The sequence below is a fragment of the Bidens hawaiensis genome, unplaced genomic scaffold (genome assembly GCF_021521415.1).
Source record: "Bidens hawaiensis isolate Kalapana, Puna unplaced genomic scaffold, B.hawaiensis_p1.1 tig00000780_1, whole genome shotgun sequence".
NCBI lineage: Eukaryota > Viridiplantae > Streptophyta > Magnoliopsida > Asterales > Asteraceae > Bidens > Bidens hawaiensis.
Genome location: NW_027491045.1, coordinates 4,652,420 through 4,668,872, shown reverse-complemented (window position 1 = coordinate 4,668,872; position 16,453 = coordinate 4,652,420). Strand labels below are relative to the sequence as shown.

Below are 16,453 nucleotides of genomic sequence, written 5' to 3'. Positions count from 1 at the left end.
GTCTGGTCGTTAAACTCATCAACGTGCTCCTCACCTGAGGGGCAAGTTTGTCCTTTTTATCCCAAATACACCCTAGCCCCTCCCGTGAGGGGGCTTGCGAATAAGGGTTGGGGTGTATTTAGGGAGAAAAAGGACAAAACTGCCCCTCAGGAGAGGGGCACGTTGATGGGTTTAACGATCAGACTTGGCCGGGTTAGCGGGTGTCGGGTTTAATTGTAAGTGAAATGAAACCACAGGAACGAAATCACAAATTTGAAACTATTTGGCTAAAATCACAGATTTGGTCAAACCACAGAGACGAAAACCGCAGTTCACTCTTGATTTTTATTTGAATCATGCCCTCTATACATACATACATACATACATAGAATGTGTAAACACATATCAGACATACTATATGATTTACTTAATGAACCTCAGTGTGGTTCGTGACGATTGGACTTAAGATGGTCCTCTTTCCAGGCAATACTAGCCTTTCAAACTTTCTAAGAGTCACCACAATCAACCGAATGGTGTGTCCGACAACCAGAAGAGTCATCAACGCAATCCATACGCCCACAATACCTTCTGCAACATGCTTGAATGACTCTGACTGGGGTGTTGGTGTTAAGACCCATATACTAACCAAGTAAGTGAGAGACATAGACGTTGTCGCGATCCACATAATAACCATTAAAACCCACAAGAAAACCTTATGCTTCAAAAATGGTAATCCACTAATAAGCAACAAGATGATGCTAAGTGTCGAAACAAAGCCAACCGTGTTGCAAACTAGAAATATATGGTATAACCTCGGATGATTGTATACCATGACAGCGGATCCAGCCTTTGCGATTGAGTTGTCTTGCCAAACACCACTTGGAGGATTAGTGCCGGCTTGAAAAGCCATGGTTGCGATCAATGATGCGACAACCATCAAGGAACTTCGCTTCCTGTTCAGCCAGTCTTCGCTTTCTGTTAACTCTTCTCTTAAATGAAGAGGTGGTGAGTTTTTAAGATGCACTAATCGGTATGAACCCGTTTTGGTTCTTGAAGCTTTTGGGATTTGGCTAAAAGAACCTTGTATATTTGTCTCAACCGCTCCTGCTCGTGTTAACGACTGCATGATTTGTTGATATTTTAAATCTCTGTGAACTTGGGCTAATATATCCATTGAAGTTTCGCCATTCGTGTTTGTCGCGTTTACTTCAATTGCTGTGTTGCGTAGCAAGAAGTTTATGGTCTATAACAAATGTTCAAAAGGATTAGTCGATGGCTTAAATTCGGCCAAGTAAATTTACGACTTTTTCTTTTAAAGTTTTTGAAATCGTAGCCCGCTTGCTACCCCTGAAAGCAAACCTAGCATGTTCACTTGTGTGTCAAGCGAACTCGAGTTTAGAGACACCAACAAACTCCAAAAACATTGTCATAGCTTGTATGAGTTCACTTACAACGATAGAAAATTGGCCTACTTGCAGGGGCGTCTCAGAGAATGTATCATCAAAAATCCAAGGGACCGAAGCGAGTAAAAAAAATAGGCCACTAAAATATAATTTTATGAAAAAATTATAAACAAAACATAAAATATATTCAAAAAAAATAATTAAAACATATTACTGGGAGAGCGGGCCCTAGGCGGTCCTTGCCCCTCCTCCGGCTGCGATATGAACAGGTTCCCCCATCAAGATCACACGCAAGGAAAGCCTCAACGTTAGCCGATAGCAACACTTTAACTATTTCTGTGTAACCTTTTGCTGATGCTATATGAAGAGGGACACGCTTTTGTGCATCGCGTTCCATAGCCAGATGTGGCTTTCGGGTTATAACCTCCTTGACAAAATGAATATGTCCAAGCATGGATGCAATGTGAAGAGGCGTGTCGCCGTGGCGGTCTAGGGTAACTCTATCAAGAATTAGTGGATCTTCTTGAAGCAATATTAGCAATATGTTTATGTTTCCTTCTAGTGATGCTTCATAAAGAAGTTTCTCCATTCTCTCTATGTTGATCTCTCAAATGCACATAACACAAAATATGTAATATATAGAAGTTTGGCATTGATCATGCTTTGTTTAATTTATATATATTCTGCTGGTCGTCAGATAACGAATTTAGTTATATATATATATATATATATATATATATATATATATAGGTTTGATTTCTTTTAAGAACCACTTTGAGTTTTAAGAACTCGAAAGAACTAAACGTAACAATTTTTTTTTCTTGAATTTGTTTTTACACATATGTAATACGTAAGTGTAAGTAACGTAAAAAAATTTACAGTATTATTTTACAAATCGAATCGACTTATTACACATGTGTAACTAACAATTAAACTTGTGTAATCATCAAAAATACTTGTTCTCTCTCATGATTAATTTTTAATCAGATTTATTTTCAGCCACATATTTCATACTCATTTAATTAAATTTGTGATCCATATTGATTTTTTAAAGTTCTTACAACTCATATAGGTTCTCAAAATATCCCTCCCCTACACACACACACACACAGGGTTTGGATCAAACACAAATGAAATTACGTGCTAAACGCGAGAATCAAGTAGAGCAAAAAGGTTTTTAATTTCTTAAGTGATTTATGAGGGCATGTGGTGGGAGCCTGGTCCTAGCTCAGCCACGAGGATTTGGCGTTGCCCCTTTAAAAGTTTTCATTTTTGCAAAGATGGTATGTCAGGATACAAGGGGTACTCTAGGTTACTCATGCATTTCCAGCGGGATCATTTCAATGAAAAGGAAAGAAGAGATCAGTTAAATGAGCGTCTTGCTTCGGACTTGGAACTCTACAATGACGTTGTCGAAACCTGGAGATTTCTTAATAATTGGCTATGTGGGAGTGCATGGCTCTGAGTGTCTTGAATAGGTCTTGTCGACACGGAAAATAAGTGGCTAAATGCACCTCACGTGCAGGAGGCGACTTTGATTTTATTGTGGGGATCCCTCAACCCCGTGATCCGCAGGAGGAACTTGGGAGTGGTCCGTCTAGGACGATTGTGGTAGGTGTCGCTCTCCTTGAGCGCATCCTCGCCCTTCCTATTGCTACAGTCAAGAGTATCCCGCCCGCGTGCCACATGGCTTTCGCCCAGGCCTTGTCAGGGGGGCTCCGTAAAGTGGTGGATGCCCTCGGGTCTATTGAGGCTCAGGTTAAACTTTTGTTGTTGCCTCGCTGCACGTTACGTATTTTCAAACCGGCTACTAGGCAGGAACGAAGGTCGGGTAACAGGAAATCGCTTCAATGCAAATCCATTATGCGGGCTTTGGCTGTTTGGAAAGAAGGGGCATGTTTAGAAGGGTTGGTGCTACCCCTCCTTGAACTCTCTGTGATGTGGGATGGCCAAGTTAAAGAGGAGGGAGTGGGCAATATTAAGCAGTGCCTCCGGAAGGTAGCGGATGACCATTACACAGCGGCAGTCAAAAACCTGTGTTCATCCGGGGTCGCGCCTGCTGGGGGATACCTTGAGAGCCTTGATATGTGGTGGACCCCCGACCTTGCCCTCCGCCGTGCCATCGGAACCAGCCAGGTAGATGGTGAGTGTGTATGTTGGAATGTATTAAAACCTTCCCGAACGGTACATCTTGTGGGAGGGATGGTTTGCGGGTCCAACATATTTTAGACGCTTTCTGTGGCCAGGGGTCTCCAACCGCTTCCGGGCTCCTAAAGGCCACCACCGATGTTGTCAACTTGTGACTTGGGAGGCTTTGTCTTAGCGGAGTTAATTGCTTCGACACCGTTGACCCCCTGTTGAAGCCTAACAATGGAATTAGACCCATCGCGGTTGGGGGCATTTGGAGAAGATTGGTGTCGAAAGTCGCTATGCGTAAAGTGGGGAAAGATGTGGCTGCTTATCTAGGGGATTTTCAATTCGGGGTTGGGATCCTTAATGGGGCGGAAGCGGTACTGCATAGTGCTAACAGATTTCTGAGCGCGTTCCATTCTGACGGGTCCCTGGCTATGCTCACTGTTGATTTTTCTAAAGCCTTCAATGAGGTGGACCGGACGACCCTTCTCAGGGAAGTTAGCTGCAGATGTCCATCCATCTTCCCATGGGTCCAGTTTTTATATGCCCAGCCCGCCAGGTTATATGTGGGGGATACTCATATTGGGGCTTTTACTGGGGTGCAGCAAGGGGACCCCCTTGGCCTCTTCTTTTTGCGCTGGTCCTCCATCCGCTCATCCTTAGTGTTCAGTGTTCCTTGCCCTTCCATGCTTGGTATTTAGACGATGGCACTATCATTAGTAAGGCTGAGAAGGTTGCTAGGGCGTTGGGAATTATTCACTCAGAGGGGGTGTCTCTGGGGCTTAGGCTTAATATTCAGAAAATGAAGATTTTTTGGCCATCATGCAATGGTCCGAAGAATGTGCCGGGTTTATCCCCTAGCGAGATTAGCAGGCCTGTGAGGGGAGTTAAACTCCTTGGGGAGCGGTTAGTCGGGATGTAGGGTTTATTCGGTGTTTAGAAAATAAAAGATCTTTGAGGGCGGTTGAACTTATGAAACGCTTGCCGGACCTTAGGGACCCCCAAAGTGAGCTCCTTTTGTGCATGGGGGTTGCTAAGTTAGTGTTTGGGCTCCGAACTATTAAACCTGAACATGTCAAAGAGGCCGTGGCCATCTTTGATGCGGGCCTGGGCGGGGGGGGGGGGGGATTGAAGATATTGTTGTGTGTGGATGACCGTTTTTTGGGGACCTCAGGCTTCCTTCCCTATGCGTTGTGGAGGCTTAGGAATTTTCTTGGTTAAGGATGTCTCTGCATATGCCTTTGTGGCTTCCAGGGCCCAGTCGTGGAAATTGCAGGACCATATCTTGCGAAGCGCTGGTGTTATGTGGTAGATTCTAACTACTCCCTTGCATTTGATAATATTGGAACAACTCTTCCGGACCTTGATCTAGGCGGTTTTACTGATAAGGAGACCGTCCCCAAGAAACCTCAACAAACCTTGGCGAGTGCTCTTTATGGTAAACACGTACATGATTTGGAGGAGCGATTCGATATGACTCCGAGACAAAAGGCAGTTTTTGCTTGTCTTAAGGGGGCTCATGCTCAAGATTTTTTTTACTGTTGTGCCCATTGAAGGTCTTGGGCAACGGATGTCGGCAGTTGAATACAGAGCCATCCTTAAATACCGGCTCATGATTCCTATTTTCCCTTCAAACAAATCATGGCCCATTTGTAAAAAAGCATGTTTGGATAAATTTGGTGAGCATGCCCTCTACTGTAAGGAATTGATGGGGTTCAAGTATCGTCACGACTGGGTTAGAGATGTCTTATGGGATGTGCTTAGGCGTGCCGGGATCTCAGCCAAAAAAGAGGCGTCTGTTCTGACTGCTCTGAGAGAGGGAAGATCTACACTGCGTCCTGCGGACGTTCTTGTGTTTGGCTGGGCAGGGGTGTGTCGACCTCACTGTGTGTCCCATTGGTGGGGTTGAGAGACAGTGGTTTCGTTCCAAGACAGACGGTTTTGAGGGCGGAATCTAGTAAGGTTGCTAAGCATGAGGCAACGTGTTTGGAATATCAACACGTGTTCATTCCATTTGCCTTCGACACATTTGGATCCATAGCTCCCGAGGCGGTTCGCTATTTGGAGCGGGTGCAGAAGGTGGTCCACAATGACTCGCAAAGCCCGTGGACCCAAGGATTCATATTTAGTAGAATAGGCTTTGCAATCCAAAAGGGGATAGCGGCGCAACTTGTTGCTCGCTTACCCATTATCCAGATGTAGTTTGGTTTGTGTTAAATGTTAATAAATAAAGAAACTGGTTCCGTTAAAATAGTTAGCGGGCTCGTAGCTTGCTTGAATAAAAAAAAGTAGAATAATAATATATGCAAGTAGAATAATGATAATTACTCTATGATGTAATTACATAATTACTCTACTTGTATATATAATTACTCTTCTTGATTCTCATGTTTAGCACGCTAATTTCATTTGTATTTGATTCAAATCCTATATATATATTGTGAAAAAATGTATAAACACTTATACTTATTGCTTAACTTGTGACATAATCTCTTTCCCTCTAGTACTATATTTTTATATATTTAAGCGGTACAATGTACAAACTGTTATGCGTTTCTTGCGATTTTCTAGTTAAAGATGATATTTTAATGAACCCGCCGAGTATATATTATTGTCTACTATAATTTTTTTCATGTTAACTAGTGGGGAAGGACATATTATCCGAACAAAATCATTAACTAGCTACAATATAAATTATGGATTAATAATATTCATGATCTGAGCTTTACTATTGACCGCACTTTGTTTGTGCTTAGATGACTCAACTTGGAAAATTCTCAGCCTCTTAACTGTAATTATTTAAGATTTGAAAAGTATATATGTATCATTTTTTGTGAAGAACTTTTCAAAATTTATTCGGTCACTTACACATCACCAATTATATGTTTTTTTAATTATTGTCCAAGTGACAAGACTATTGAAACTACAAGTTATTGCTTTAAAAGCTAGTAATTGATGTGGGCCCAAGTGTAGAAGATGATGTTTCTAGAGGTTCGAGATCGCGCTTCCAGCGGTGCTGCACGAAAATGAGCATAAATTGGGCTACGGACCTCCGTTTCAAGCGTGCTACTAGTCAAAATAATGCTTCTAGATACACTTTTGGGCCACTTTTTTCGTCTAGTTTTTGGGTTTTCTTTTGGGCTGTTGTTGGGCATGTGGTTGTTTGTGTCGTCCCAAGCCCATTTTGGATGCTTTTTTAATATGCTAACACACTTTGTGACTGATCATTGATCAGAATATAATAATTATACTTTGGCTTTTCAAATTCTTGTCTTTTGGGTCGAATTTGGGGGTTTGGGGAAGGATCATTACGGGTATTCGTAGAATCAACGGGATTAGCCTTCGTTCTCTATTAGTACCCTGCATTAGTAATTGAAGGCCTCAGGTCGATTAACACAACGAATAATATGTAAGTAACAACTATTAAACAAGAACGAGATTGTATTATTATTTTTGTATTGAAACAGATGATTACAAATGATGGTGGCTGTCCGTATTTATAGGCTGCCGGAAATCTGTTCCTACCGTTACGATGTTTCACAAATGACGCAACATAGACGGTTTATTTCTAACTAATTACGATATTGACACAAACTATCTACAAATTACACTAACGAAACTTTCTAATAGAGTTTATCTATTTTATAATTAGACATACTAAATGTTTTACTTATTGAATCTCAGCATGGTTAATGACAATTGGACTTAAGGTGGTCCTCTTTAAAGACAAAATTAAATGGCTAATAATACTAATAATAATAATAATAATGGCTATGCCTAATGATTCACCTAACATTTTACAAGTGGGGTGCGATAGGACATAGCCATGTCACAGTTTGCTTCTTTCCCTTGAGCTTCCTCTAGGCTTCCAAGTAATTTCTTGTTTTCACATACATACATACATACATCCGCCCGCAAGGCCGGCACGAATGATCAGTGCATCTTGCATACACCTCTAGATTGCAAAAATGGCAGATGGTGCTGTGAATTTCTTACCGGAAAAGGTGACAATGATTCTAAGGCAAGAAGCATCATTACTTGGAGATTCACAAAGCGACGTTGAAGCTATACATCAGGATCTTAACATCATGAAATGCTGCATGAGGGATGCAGAGATAAAAAGCTTTAAGAGTCCATTGGTGGAAACATGGGTAAGACAAGTGAGTGAAGTGGTGAACAAAATAGAAGGCGTGTTAGATGAGTACGCTTATTACAAATATATGGAAGCGGAAAGAAAGAATTTGGTTCAAGACATGATCAAGGTTCCAATGCACATGATAGTGACAATAACTTTTCATGTCCGTGTTTGGCCCCTGTTTGATTGGAGCCTACTTCTTGAGTTGGATACCTTCCGTATACATAATTTGGGCTAAACTTTTGGTCAGCGGGGTCCATCTGTTGGACGCATGCGTCTGGCCTTTCTGCCTGTTTTTGAAGGGCTCGTACGATGTGGCCTCCTTTGCTGACTTTAGTTGTTTAGTCTTGACCATACGGAAGATATCTTTTTTACCTTGGCGAGCTCTGTTGTTATCATTTCTTGCTTCGTTTCTCATCAACTCTTTTCCCAAAGTCTTCTTTGCTCGCGCATATCTCTTGGCTGCGGTCATGACATCATCCCAACGATGCGGCATACCATCTCTGCCTGTAAGGTTTCGAATTAAATCGTCACATCTTACATTTTGGCGGAAGGCTACGCGCAAGAGTTCTTCGCTCACGCTACCAATGTTCAAACCCTCCTGGTTGAACCTGGTAATAAAATATTCCAACGTTTCGCTATCTCTTCTGGTCACATTAAGGATGTCTGCTGGGTCACTGATGTGACGCCGCTGTTGGCTAAATTGCTGGATGAACTTATTTGATAAGTCCTCCCAGCTTGTAATTTGGCCTTCTGGTAACCTTTCGAACCAGGCCCTCGCCGCTCTGACTAATGTCAACGTAAAAATATGGCACCATAACGGCATGATCCACCCTGACACTAACCCGGTGGTGATGTAAGTTTGCAAATGATCATCCGAATATGACAGACCGTCATACTGGCCTACTGTTGGCGGAATCTTTGGGTTTGCTGGCAGTTCTGCTTCAGCGATCTTTTTTACGAATTTTGACTTTCCCGCCGAGGTTGTTGGTCGATAGGGTTTGGAAAAGTCTTCATTTGCGTCTGGGTGATATTTTATCAATTTCCTGGTGGCAGCGTCTAGGCCCCTCCAACTTGCTTTGTAGTCGGGGTCATCTAGCCGCGAATCACCTTCTAGACGCGACCGGTGTGATTTTTCTGCCTTCCTGTTCTGCCGAATGATTGGCGCTTTGCTGGTTGGTGTTTTTGTACGAACCGGATTTGACTCCTCTTCGTACTCTTCTTCGTCTTCTTCGCCATTGCTGCTGGCTTTAGCGTCGAACAATGTTCTTGGCAGAACAACTGCCGCTAGTTTCTCTTGGAACTTGTCCTTGAGTTTTTTCTGTTTAGCTTCCAACCAGGCCATTATTTGTGGTTGCATGGTCACTTGTGAACGTGACTTCGTTTTTGCCTTTTCTGTAATGGTAGCGCGAAGGGTGGACGCATTAGCGATGCCATCGCCACTGCCTACTACATCAAAGACTTCTATGTTTCCTGCTTGGTTGGTCTTTGACTGTTGGCCAACCTCCTTTGATGGGGTTTTACCACTCATCTGAATCAAGAATGGAGTAAGTTTTAAGTAACTGTTCTAGCGATATGCACGAATGGTGCCAATGAAGAAACACAAATCCTCCCCTTAGGTCTAACAAGTTAGTCTAAGGGTAATGGTTAAGTATTCCCCACGATGGGTTATAAAACCTTCTTGGCGCAGGTGAGTAATTCCCTGCAAAACAGAACACCATGAGCTCGTTACGAGGAATGGGGGGATTCTCTCATAACCACCATTCGGCGTGATAATCAGTACTTGATCGTACAAAAAGAATGTATTGAGAGTGTTGTAATATTCGATTGTGAATGCTTTACCGTTTCGAAATGTATTGGTATTTATAGTCGGAGGAGAGGGAGAGTATGGTCAACTATCTTGTCAGGCTTTCCACCAATTATATTCTCCACCCGTGCAGTCATGGAGGTTGGTGGAAGTTGGTGGACATCATGGCCTTTTGACTGGACGTGTTATACTATTTCGTACCGTCATTTATGCGTTGTCCAATCCCCATTGGTTGGGTGGTATTCCTTATGTTAATTCTTCCTTTTTGTCCCATGCTGGTGGAATTCTTTGCGCTACAATTCCCTAGGTGTCAGGGAATGTTTATTATATTAGGCTATGACCTTGGCACCATGTAGACTGCTTGGCGCACAGTTTGTCTGCTTCTGTTAGGCTATGTTTAGGGCGCCAAGTGTTCCGCCCAGCGCATGATTTTATCCCTTCATTGGGTGTTGTTGTTTACTGAATGGTGGGTTTAGTACTCTACCTCTACAGGACCAAAGCAAGTAGAAAAAATAGGCCACTAAAATATAATTTGATGAAAAAAATTATATAAACAAAACATAAATTGTATTCATAAAAAATAATTAATACAAATTGCAGGGAGAGCGGGCCCTAGATGGTCCTTGCCCCTCCTCCGGCCCGCCCTGCCTCTGCTTGTCCAAGAAATTTTAAGAAAATGTTAGAAGTATTCGGTTGGATCCTAAACCACCCATTAATCCAAAAAAACTTTACATGGAAAATTAAATCTTAGTATATATGCACACCTGAACTTGTTTGTCAGCAACAGCCAGGTGTAGCATAGTATTACCATCAGCATCTTTAATATTTACAAACTCATGATCATCCACAGTCTTTACTAAAACCTTCAAAACCTCAAGTTGGTTATACTTCCTTCACACACAAATGCAATATATTATCATGTTGCACCATGACTTTAGCCGCAAGAGGCTGAGCTTGCACTAGCTCTTTCACAACTTCATGGTGTCCTTTAACGGACGCAATATGAACAAGTTTTCCCTCATCAAGATCACACGCAAGGCAAATTGCAACACTTTAACTATTTCTATGTACCCTTTTGCTGATGCTATATGAAGAGGCACACGTTTTTGTGCATCGCGCTCCATAGTGAGGTGTGGCTTTCAGGTTATAACCTCCTTGACGAAATGAATATGTCCAAGCATGGATGCAATGTGAAGAGGCGTGTAGCCATGGTGGTCTAGGGTAACTCTATCAAGAATTAGTGGATCTTCTTGAAGCAACATTAGCAAGATGTTTATGTTTCCTTCTAGTGATGCTTCATAAAGAAGTGTCTCCATTTTCTCCATGTTGATCTCTCAAATGCATATAATACAAAATATGCAATATATAGAATTTTGGCATTGATCATGCTTTGTTTGATTATATATATTCTGCTGGTCGTCGGATAACAAATTTAGCTAAATATTTTATTATGAAAAACTGAATAAACACTTATACTTATTGTTTTAACTATGAAGTAATCACTTTCCCTCTAGTAATACATTTTTGTATTTTTAAGAGGGTATACTGGTTTTTATTAGTCCCAACTATCTTCTTTTGGCCGATGTCGGTCCCAACTAACGAATTCGCTGCTGACTGTCCCAACTTTTGACGTATTTGTTCCCAACGGTCCGCGACTAACGGAATCCTAACACCGTTAGTCACAGGTCATCGGAAAAACATTTTTGTCCGAAAAGTTACATATTTTTTTTCAAAAAAAATCCACCCGAACACCACCACCACCAGCCAACCACCGCCACTTGAGCACCACCAGCCAACCACCGCCACTTGAGCACCACCAACTATTCTGACGATGGTTATAGAGTTCCAGCGACCTCAATAAGTAGAGCTTCTGCTAGAAAAAAGTTTCTAAAGGTCCGATACAAAGTTACAAAGATGTTTGGGACAAAAATGTTGAGTTTTCCGGAAAAATGTGTGTTTTCCGGTCAAAAACGATTTTCTGGCGAACTGCAACCAACGACGTTAGGATTCTGTTAGTCTCAGACAATTAGAAACAAATACGTTAAAAGCTGGGACCATCAGCAACCAATTCGTTAGTTGAGACCGATAGCAACCAAAAAGCGATAGTTGAGATTAAGAAAACCTAATAAAAATTAATATACCTTTTAAGGTACAATGTATAAACTGTTATGCTTTTCTTGCGATTTTCTAGTTAAAGACGATATTTTAATGAACCCGCCGAGTATATATTATTGTATATTATAATTTTTTTCATGTTAACTAGTGGGGAAGGGTATATTATCCGAACAAAATCATTGACCAACTACAATATAAATTATGGATTAATAATATTCATGATGTGAGCTTTACTATTGACTGCACTTGTTTATGTTTAGATGTGACTCAACTTGGAAATTTCTCAGCTTCTTAACTGTAATAATTTATGATTTGAAAAGTATATATGTGACATTTTCTGTGAATAACATTTCAAAATTTATTTTGTCACTTGCACATCACTGGTTATATGTTTTTTTATTATTGGCCAACTGAAAAGACTATTGAAACTACAAGTTATTGCTTTAAAAGCTAGTAATTGATGTGGGCCCAAGTGTAGAAGATCAGACCATGATGTTTCTGTAGGCCCAAGATCACGCTTTCAGTGGTGTTGCACGAAAATGGACATAACTTGGGCTACATACCTCCGTTTCAAGCATGCTACCGGTCGAAATAAGGCTTCTAGATACACTTTGGGGCCATTTTTGTGTTTTTCGTTTAGTTTTTGGGTTGTTGTTGGGCCTGTGGTTGTTTGTGACGGCCCAAGCCCATTTTGCATGTTTATTTAATATGTTAACATACTTTGTGACTGATCATTGATCAGAATTTAATAAAAATACTTTGACTTTTCAAATTATTGCCTTTTGGGTCGAATTTGGGGGTTTGGGAAAGGATCATCACGAGTATTCACAGAATCAACGTAGTTAGCCTTCGTTCTCTATTAGTACGCTGCATCAGTAATTGAGAAGGCCTCATGTCGATTAACACAACGAATAATATGCAAATAACAACTCTTAAACAAGAATGAAATTGTATTATTAATTTTGTATTGAAACGAATGATTACAAATGATGGAGGCCGGCCCTATTTATATAGGCTGCCGGAAATCTGTTCCTACCGTCACGACGTTTCATAAACGACGCAACATAACGGTTTATATCTACCTAATTACAATATTTACAATACAAATTACACCAACAAAACTTTCTAACGGAGTTTATCTATTCAATAATTAGACATGCTAAATGTTTTACTTATTGAATCTTAGCATGGTTAATGACAATTGGACTTAAGGTGGTCCTCTTTAAAGACAAAATTAAATGGCTAATAATAATAATAATAATAATAATAATAATAATAATAATAATAATGGCTATGCCTAATGATTCACCTAACATTTTACAAGTGGGGTGCGATAGGACATAGCCATGTCACAGTTTGCTTCTTTCCCTTGAGCTTCCTCTATGCTTCCAAGTAATTTCTTGTTTTCACATACATACATACATACATACATCCGCCCGCAAGGCCGGCACGAATGATCAGTGCATCTTGCATACACCTCTAGATTGCAAAAATGGCAGATGGTGCTGTGAATTTGGTTCAAGACATGATCAAGGTTCCAATGCACATGACTCGAAGGCGTAAAATGTCTTTGAAGCTTCAAAAGCTTAAAGCAGAAATTGGTGAGGTTTTTGAAAGAAGAAAAAGATTCACATTTGATCTTCAAATGCGAGACGAAATCAGAGGTGTTAGAAATGATCCCGTTCACTGTTGGCAGCGTCAAGAAGAGCTGTCCGTGTCCGTTGATGAAGATGAAATAGTGGGAATGGGTGATAACAAAGACCAACTCCTAAAGTGGTTGATGGATGGTGATACTAAACCGATGGTTATATCGGTTGTGGGTATGGGTGGGTTAGGAAAGACAACCCTGGTTACTAAAGTGTACAATGACCAGATGATTCGACAGTACTTTGATTGTTGGGCGTGGGTTTCTGTCTCTCAAACTAACGAGGTTGAGGAGTTGTTAAGATCCATGATCAAGCAGTTGTATCGGGCAAAAAATAAATCGGTTCCTAGTGATTTGGTATCGAAGACTTACAAGGACTTAGGGGATATGCTTATCGCCTATCTGAGTAACAAAAGGTATATTATTGTTCTAGATGATGTTTGGAATATACTTCTATGGAGTAGAATAAGAAGCGCATTTCGAGATAATGGTCATGGAAGTCGAGTTATATTCACAACAAGACAAGATAACGTAGCAAACTCGGTAGGACGTGGAAAGCATATTCTTCACCTGGATCCTCTTGGAGAGGATGATTCATGGGCTCTCTTCTGTAAAAAGGCTTTTTGGAGTGAGCCGGGTCATTTTTGTCCGGTAGAGCTAATAGAGTTAGCTCAGGCGATTACCAGGAAATGCGAAGGTTTGCCACTTGCCATAGTGGCAATTGGAGGACTTCTGTGCCCGAGAAACCAAACCGTGTTGGAGTGGAAGAAAATATATGATAGTCTTAACTGGGAGTTGAGCAACAATCCTCTCCTTGAGAGTGTTAAAGGGATATTGTCATTGAGTTACAATGATCTTCCATCTCACCTAAAACATTGTTTCTTGTATTGTTGTGTTTTTCATAATGGATATCCAATTAAGAAGAAAAAGCTTATAAGACTATGGGTTGCGGAGGGGTTTACCTCGAAACAAGCAGGGCTGACAATGGAGGAAGTAGCGGAAAACTACCTTATGGAACTTAGTCTCCAAAGCATGATTCAAGTCACCAAAACTAATGACTTCGGCAGGTTGAAAACATTTCGTGTCCACGATGTGATGCGAGAACTTGCAATGACGACATCTGGAAAAGCCAACTTTTGCTCAACATATGATGACAAAGAGGCCATAACTGAAGGTAAACTACAACGACTCTCGGTTTATAACAGAGGTGAAACTGTTCGATGGTCGTGGTCACGTCATCTACGTGCTTTCTTTGTCTTTCAAATAGAGACAAAGTCTTCTTTTACCATAGATGTGATCATGTCTAGATTTAAGCTTTTAAAAGTTCTAGATCTGGAGGCGGTGTCTGTTGGAGCGATCCCAAATTCCGTCGGTGATTTATTTAACTTGAGGTTTTTGAACCTACAAGGAACCAACATCAGCGAGCTTCCACAATCAATCCAAATGCTAAGAAATCTGCAAACACTTGATGTCCGAAACACCCATCTAACCAAGTTACCAAACGGGATATTAGTTATACCAAGACTACGCCACTTGCTTCTAGGTCTCTCTAAAGCTTCCACAATTCATTCTGGCTTCCGCGTACCTACACAAATCACACAAATACAAAGTTTACAAACTTTAGCATCGATTGAAGCCGAGGAAGAACTAATCCACAAAGTTGGGAACTTGACCGAGCTTAAAAGATTGGATATAACTAAACTGAAAGCAAATGATGGTCCGAAACTGTGCACTTCAGTCAAAGAGATGAGACATCTTAGGTGTCTAAGCATCACCGCAAGTACAGAAAGCGAAGAACTTGTGCTTGAAACATTATCTCACACTCCTTTGTATCTCCAGAAGCTGGCACTAGTTGGGAAGTTGAGTAAGCTGCCTCCGTGGCTTGAGTCTCTATCAAATTTAACGCATCTTTACTTGCGTTGCTCAAATTTAGGAGAAGATATCGATATTCTTTCGTCAATCCAGAAATTACCCATTTTAGCATGTTTAGAACTCAAGAACGCTTGCAACCGAAGGTTCTTGCACTTCAGAGCAGGTGGCTTTAACAAGCTCAACAAGATGTTATTGATGGATCTTGCGGCGCTTTTTTCTTTGAGATTTGAGAAAGGTACGTTGCCAAGTATCAAAGAATTGAATCTAGTACGATTTCTAGAGACGAGCTCAACGTTACAAGGCATCCAACATCTTACAAGTCTTCAGAAGTTACATTTGGAAGAAATGCCAGCAGAATTGGTTGAAAAGTTGCGAGGTGATGAGCGTACAAATGTTCAACACATAAACACAATCGGCATATTGTACCGAACTGGCCAAGGACAAGTAATCGAAACACTTTTTTAGTTGTGAACCAGTATTCGTATCCGTGTTGCGGCCAGACATGTTAGATATGTTAGATGTATTACCAACTTAAACCAAATTGAAATCCAATCCGTTACCAATAAAATACAAATAGATAAAGACCTCGCCCGCGTTGCAGAAACACATATTACGTTAGTTGTAGCATGCCAAAACGATCATATAAATTCAACAAACTAACACCTTCATTTATACTTATTGCTTTAACTGTGATGTAATCTCTTTCCCTCTGGTACTATATTTTATATTTTTAAGCAGCACAATGTACAAACTGTTACGCGTTTCTTGCGATTTTCTAGTTAAAGATGATATTTTGATGAACCCACCCAGTATATATCTAGGTATATATTCTTGTTTACTATAAATATTTTTCATGTTAACTAGATGGGAAGGGTGTATTATCCGAACAAAGTCATTGACCAACTACAATATAAATTATGGATTAATAGTACTCGTGATGTGAGCTTTACTATTGACTGCAATTTGTTTATGCTTAGATGACTCAAGTTGGAAATTTCTCAGCTTCTTAACTGTAATAATTTAAGATTTGAAAAGTATTTATGTGACATTTTATGTGAAGAACATTATTTCAAAATTTATTTATCACTTACACATCACCGGTTATATGCTTTTTTATTATTGGCCAACTGTTTTGAGTACTTGAAAGCTGGGACCATCACCAATGAAAAATATCAGTTGAGACAATCCGTCAGAATTTCACTGGTAGATTACCGACAGTTACATGTTACTTGTTTATTTTTGGTTTGGGTTGTAGGCCACAAAGTCATGATGGCTTCGTACTAATAACTACTTGGTAGTTAGTGATATCCTCAAAAAGATGCATATTTAACAATCGTGCCGTTTCAGTTTGTTTAAATAGGATC

The 16,453-nt window shown here is 40.5% G+C and overlaps 1 protein-coding gene and 1 pseudogene across 1 annotated transcript; one reads left to right on the top strand and one right to left on the bottom strand.

Moving 5' to 3' along the window:
* Positions 1-373: 373 nt before the first annotated feature.
* LOC143537356 (uncharacterized) lies at positions 374-10,782 on the bottom strand (annotated as a pseudogene).
* Positions 7,419-16,099, top strand: LOC143537346 (disease resistance protein RPM1-like). The gene is made up of 2 exons (XM_077031138.1): positions 7,419-7,777; positions 13,107-16,099. Exons 1-2 carry the CDS (start codon positions 7,484-7,486, stop codon positions 15,552-15,554), a joined length of 2,742 nt encoding a protein of 913 aa, XP_076887253.1. The 5' UTR covers positions 7,419-7,483; the 3' UTR covers positions 15,555-16,099.
* The last annotated feature ends 354 nt before the right edge of the window (positions 16,100-16,453 follow it).

Excerpts from the sequence above, each read along its gene's own strand:
- LOC143537346 (XM_077031138.1), top strand. The coding sequence starts at position 7,484 with ATGGCAGATGGTGCTGTGAATTTCTTACCGGAAAAGGTGACAATGATT. Across the intron at positions 7,778-13,106 it reads TGGTTCAAGACATGATCAAG|GTTCCAATGCACATGACTCG; the intron begins GTTCCAATGCAC and ends GACATGATCAAG.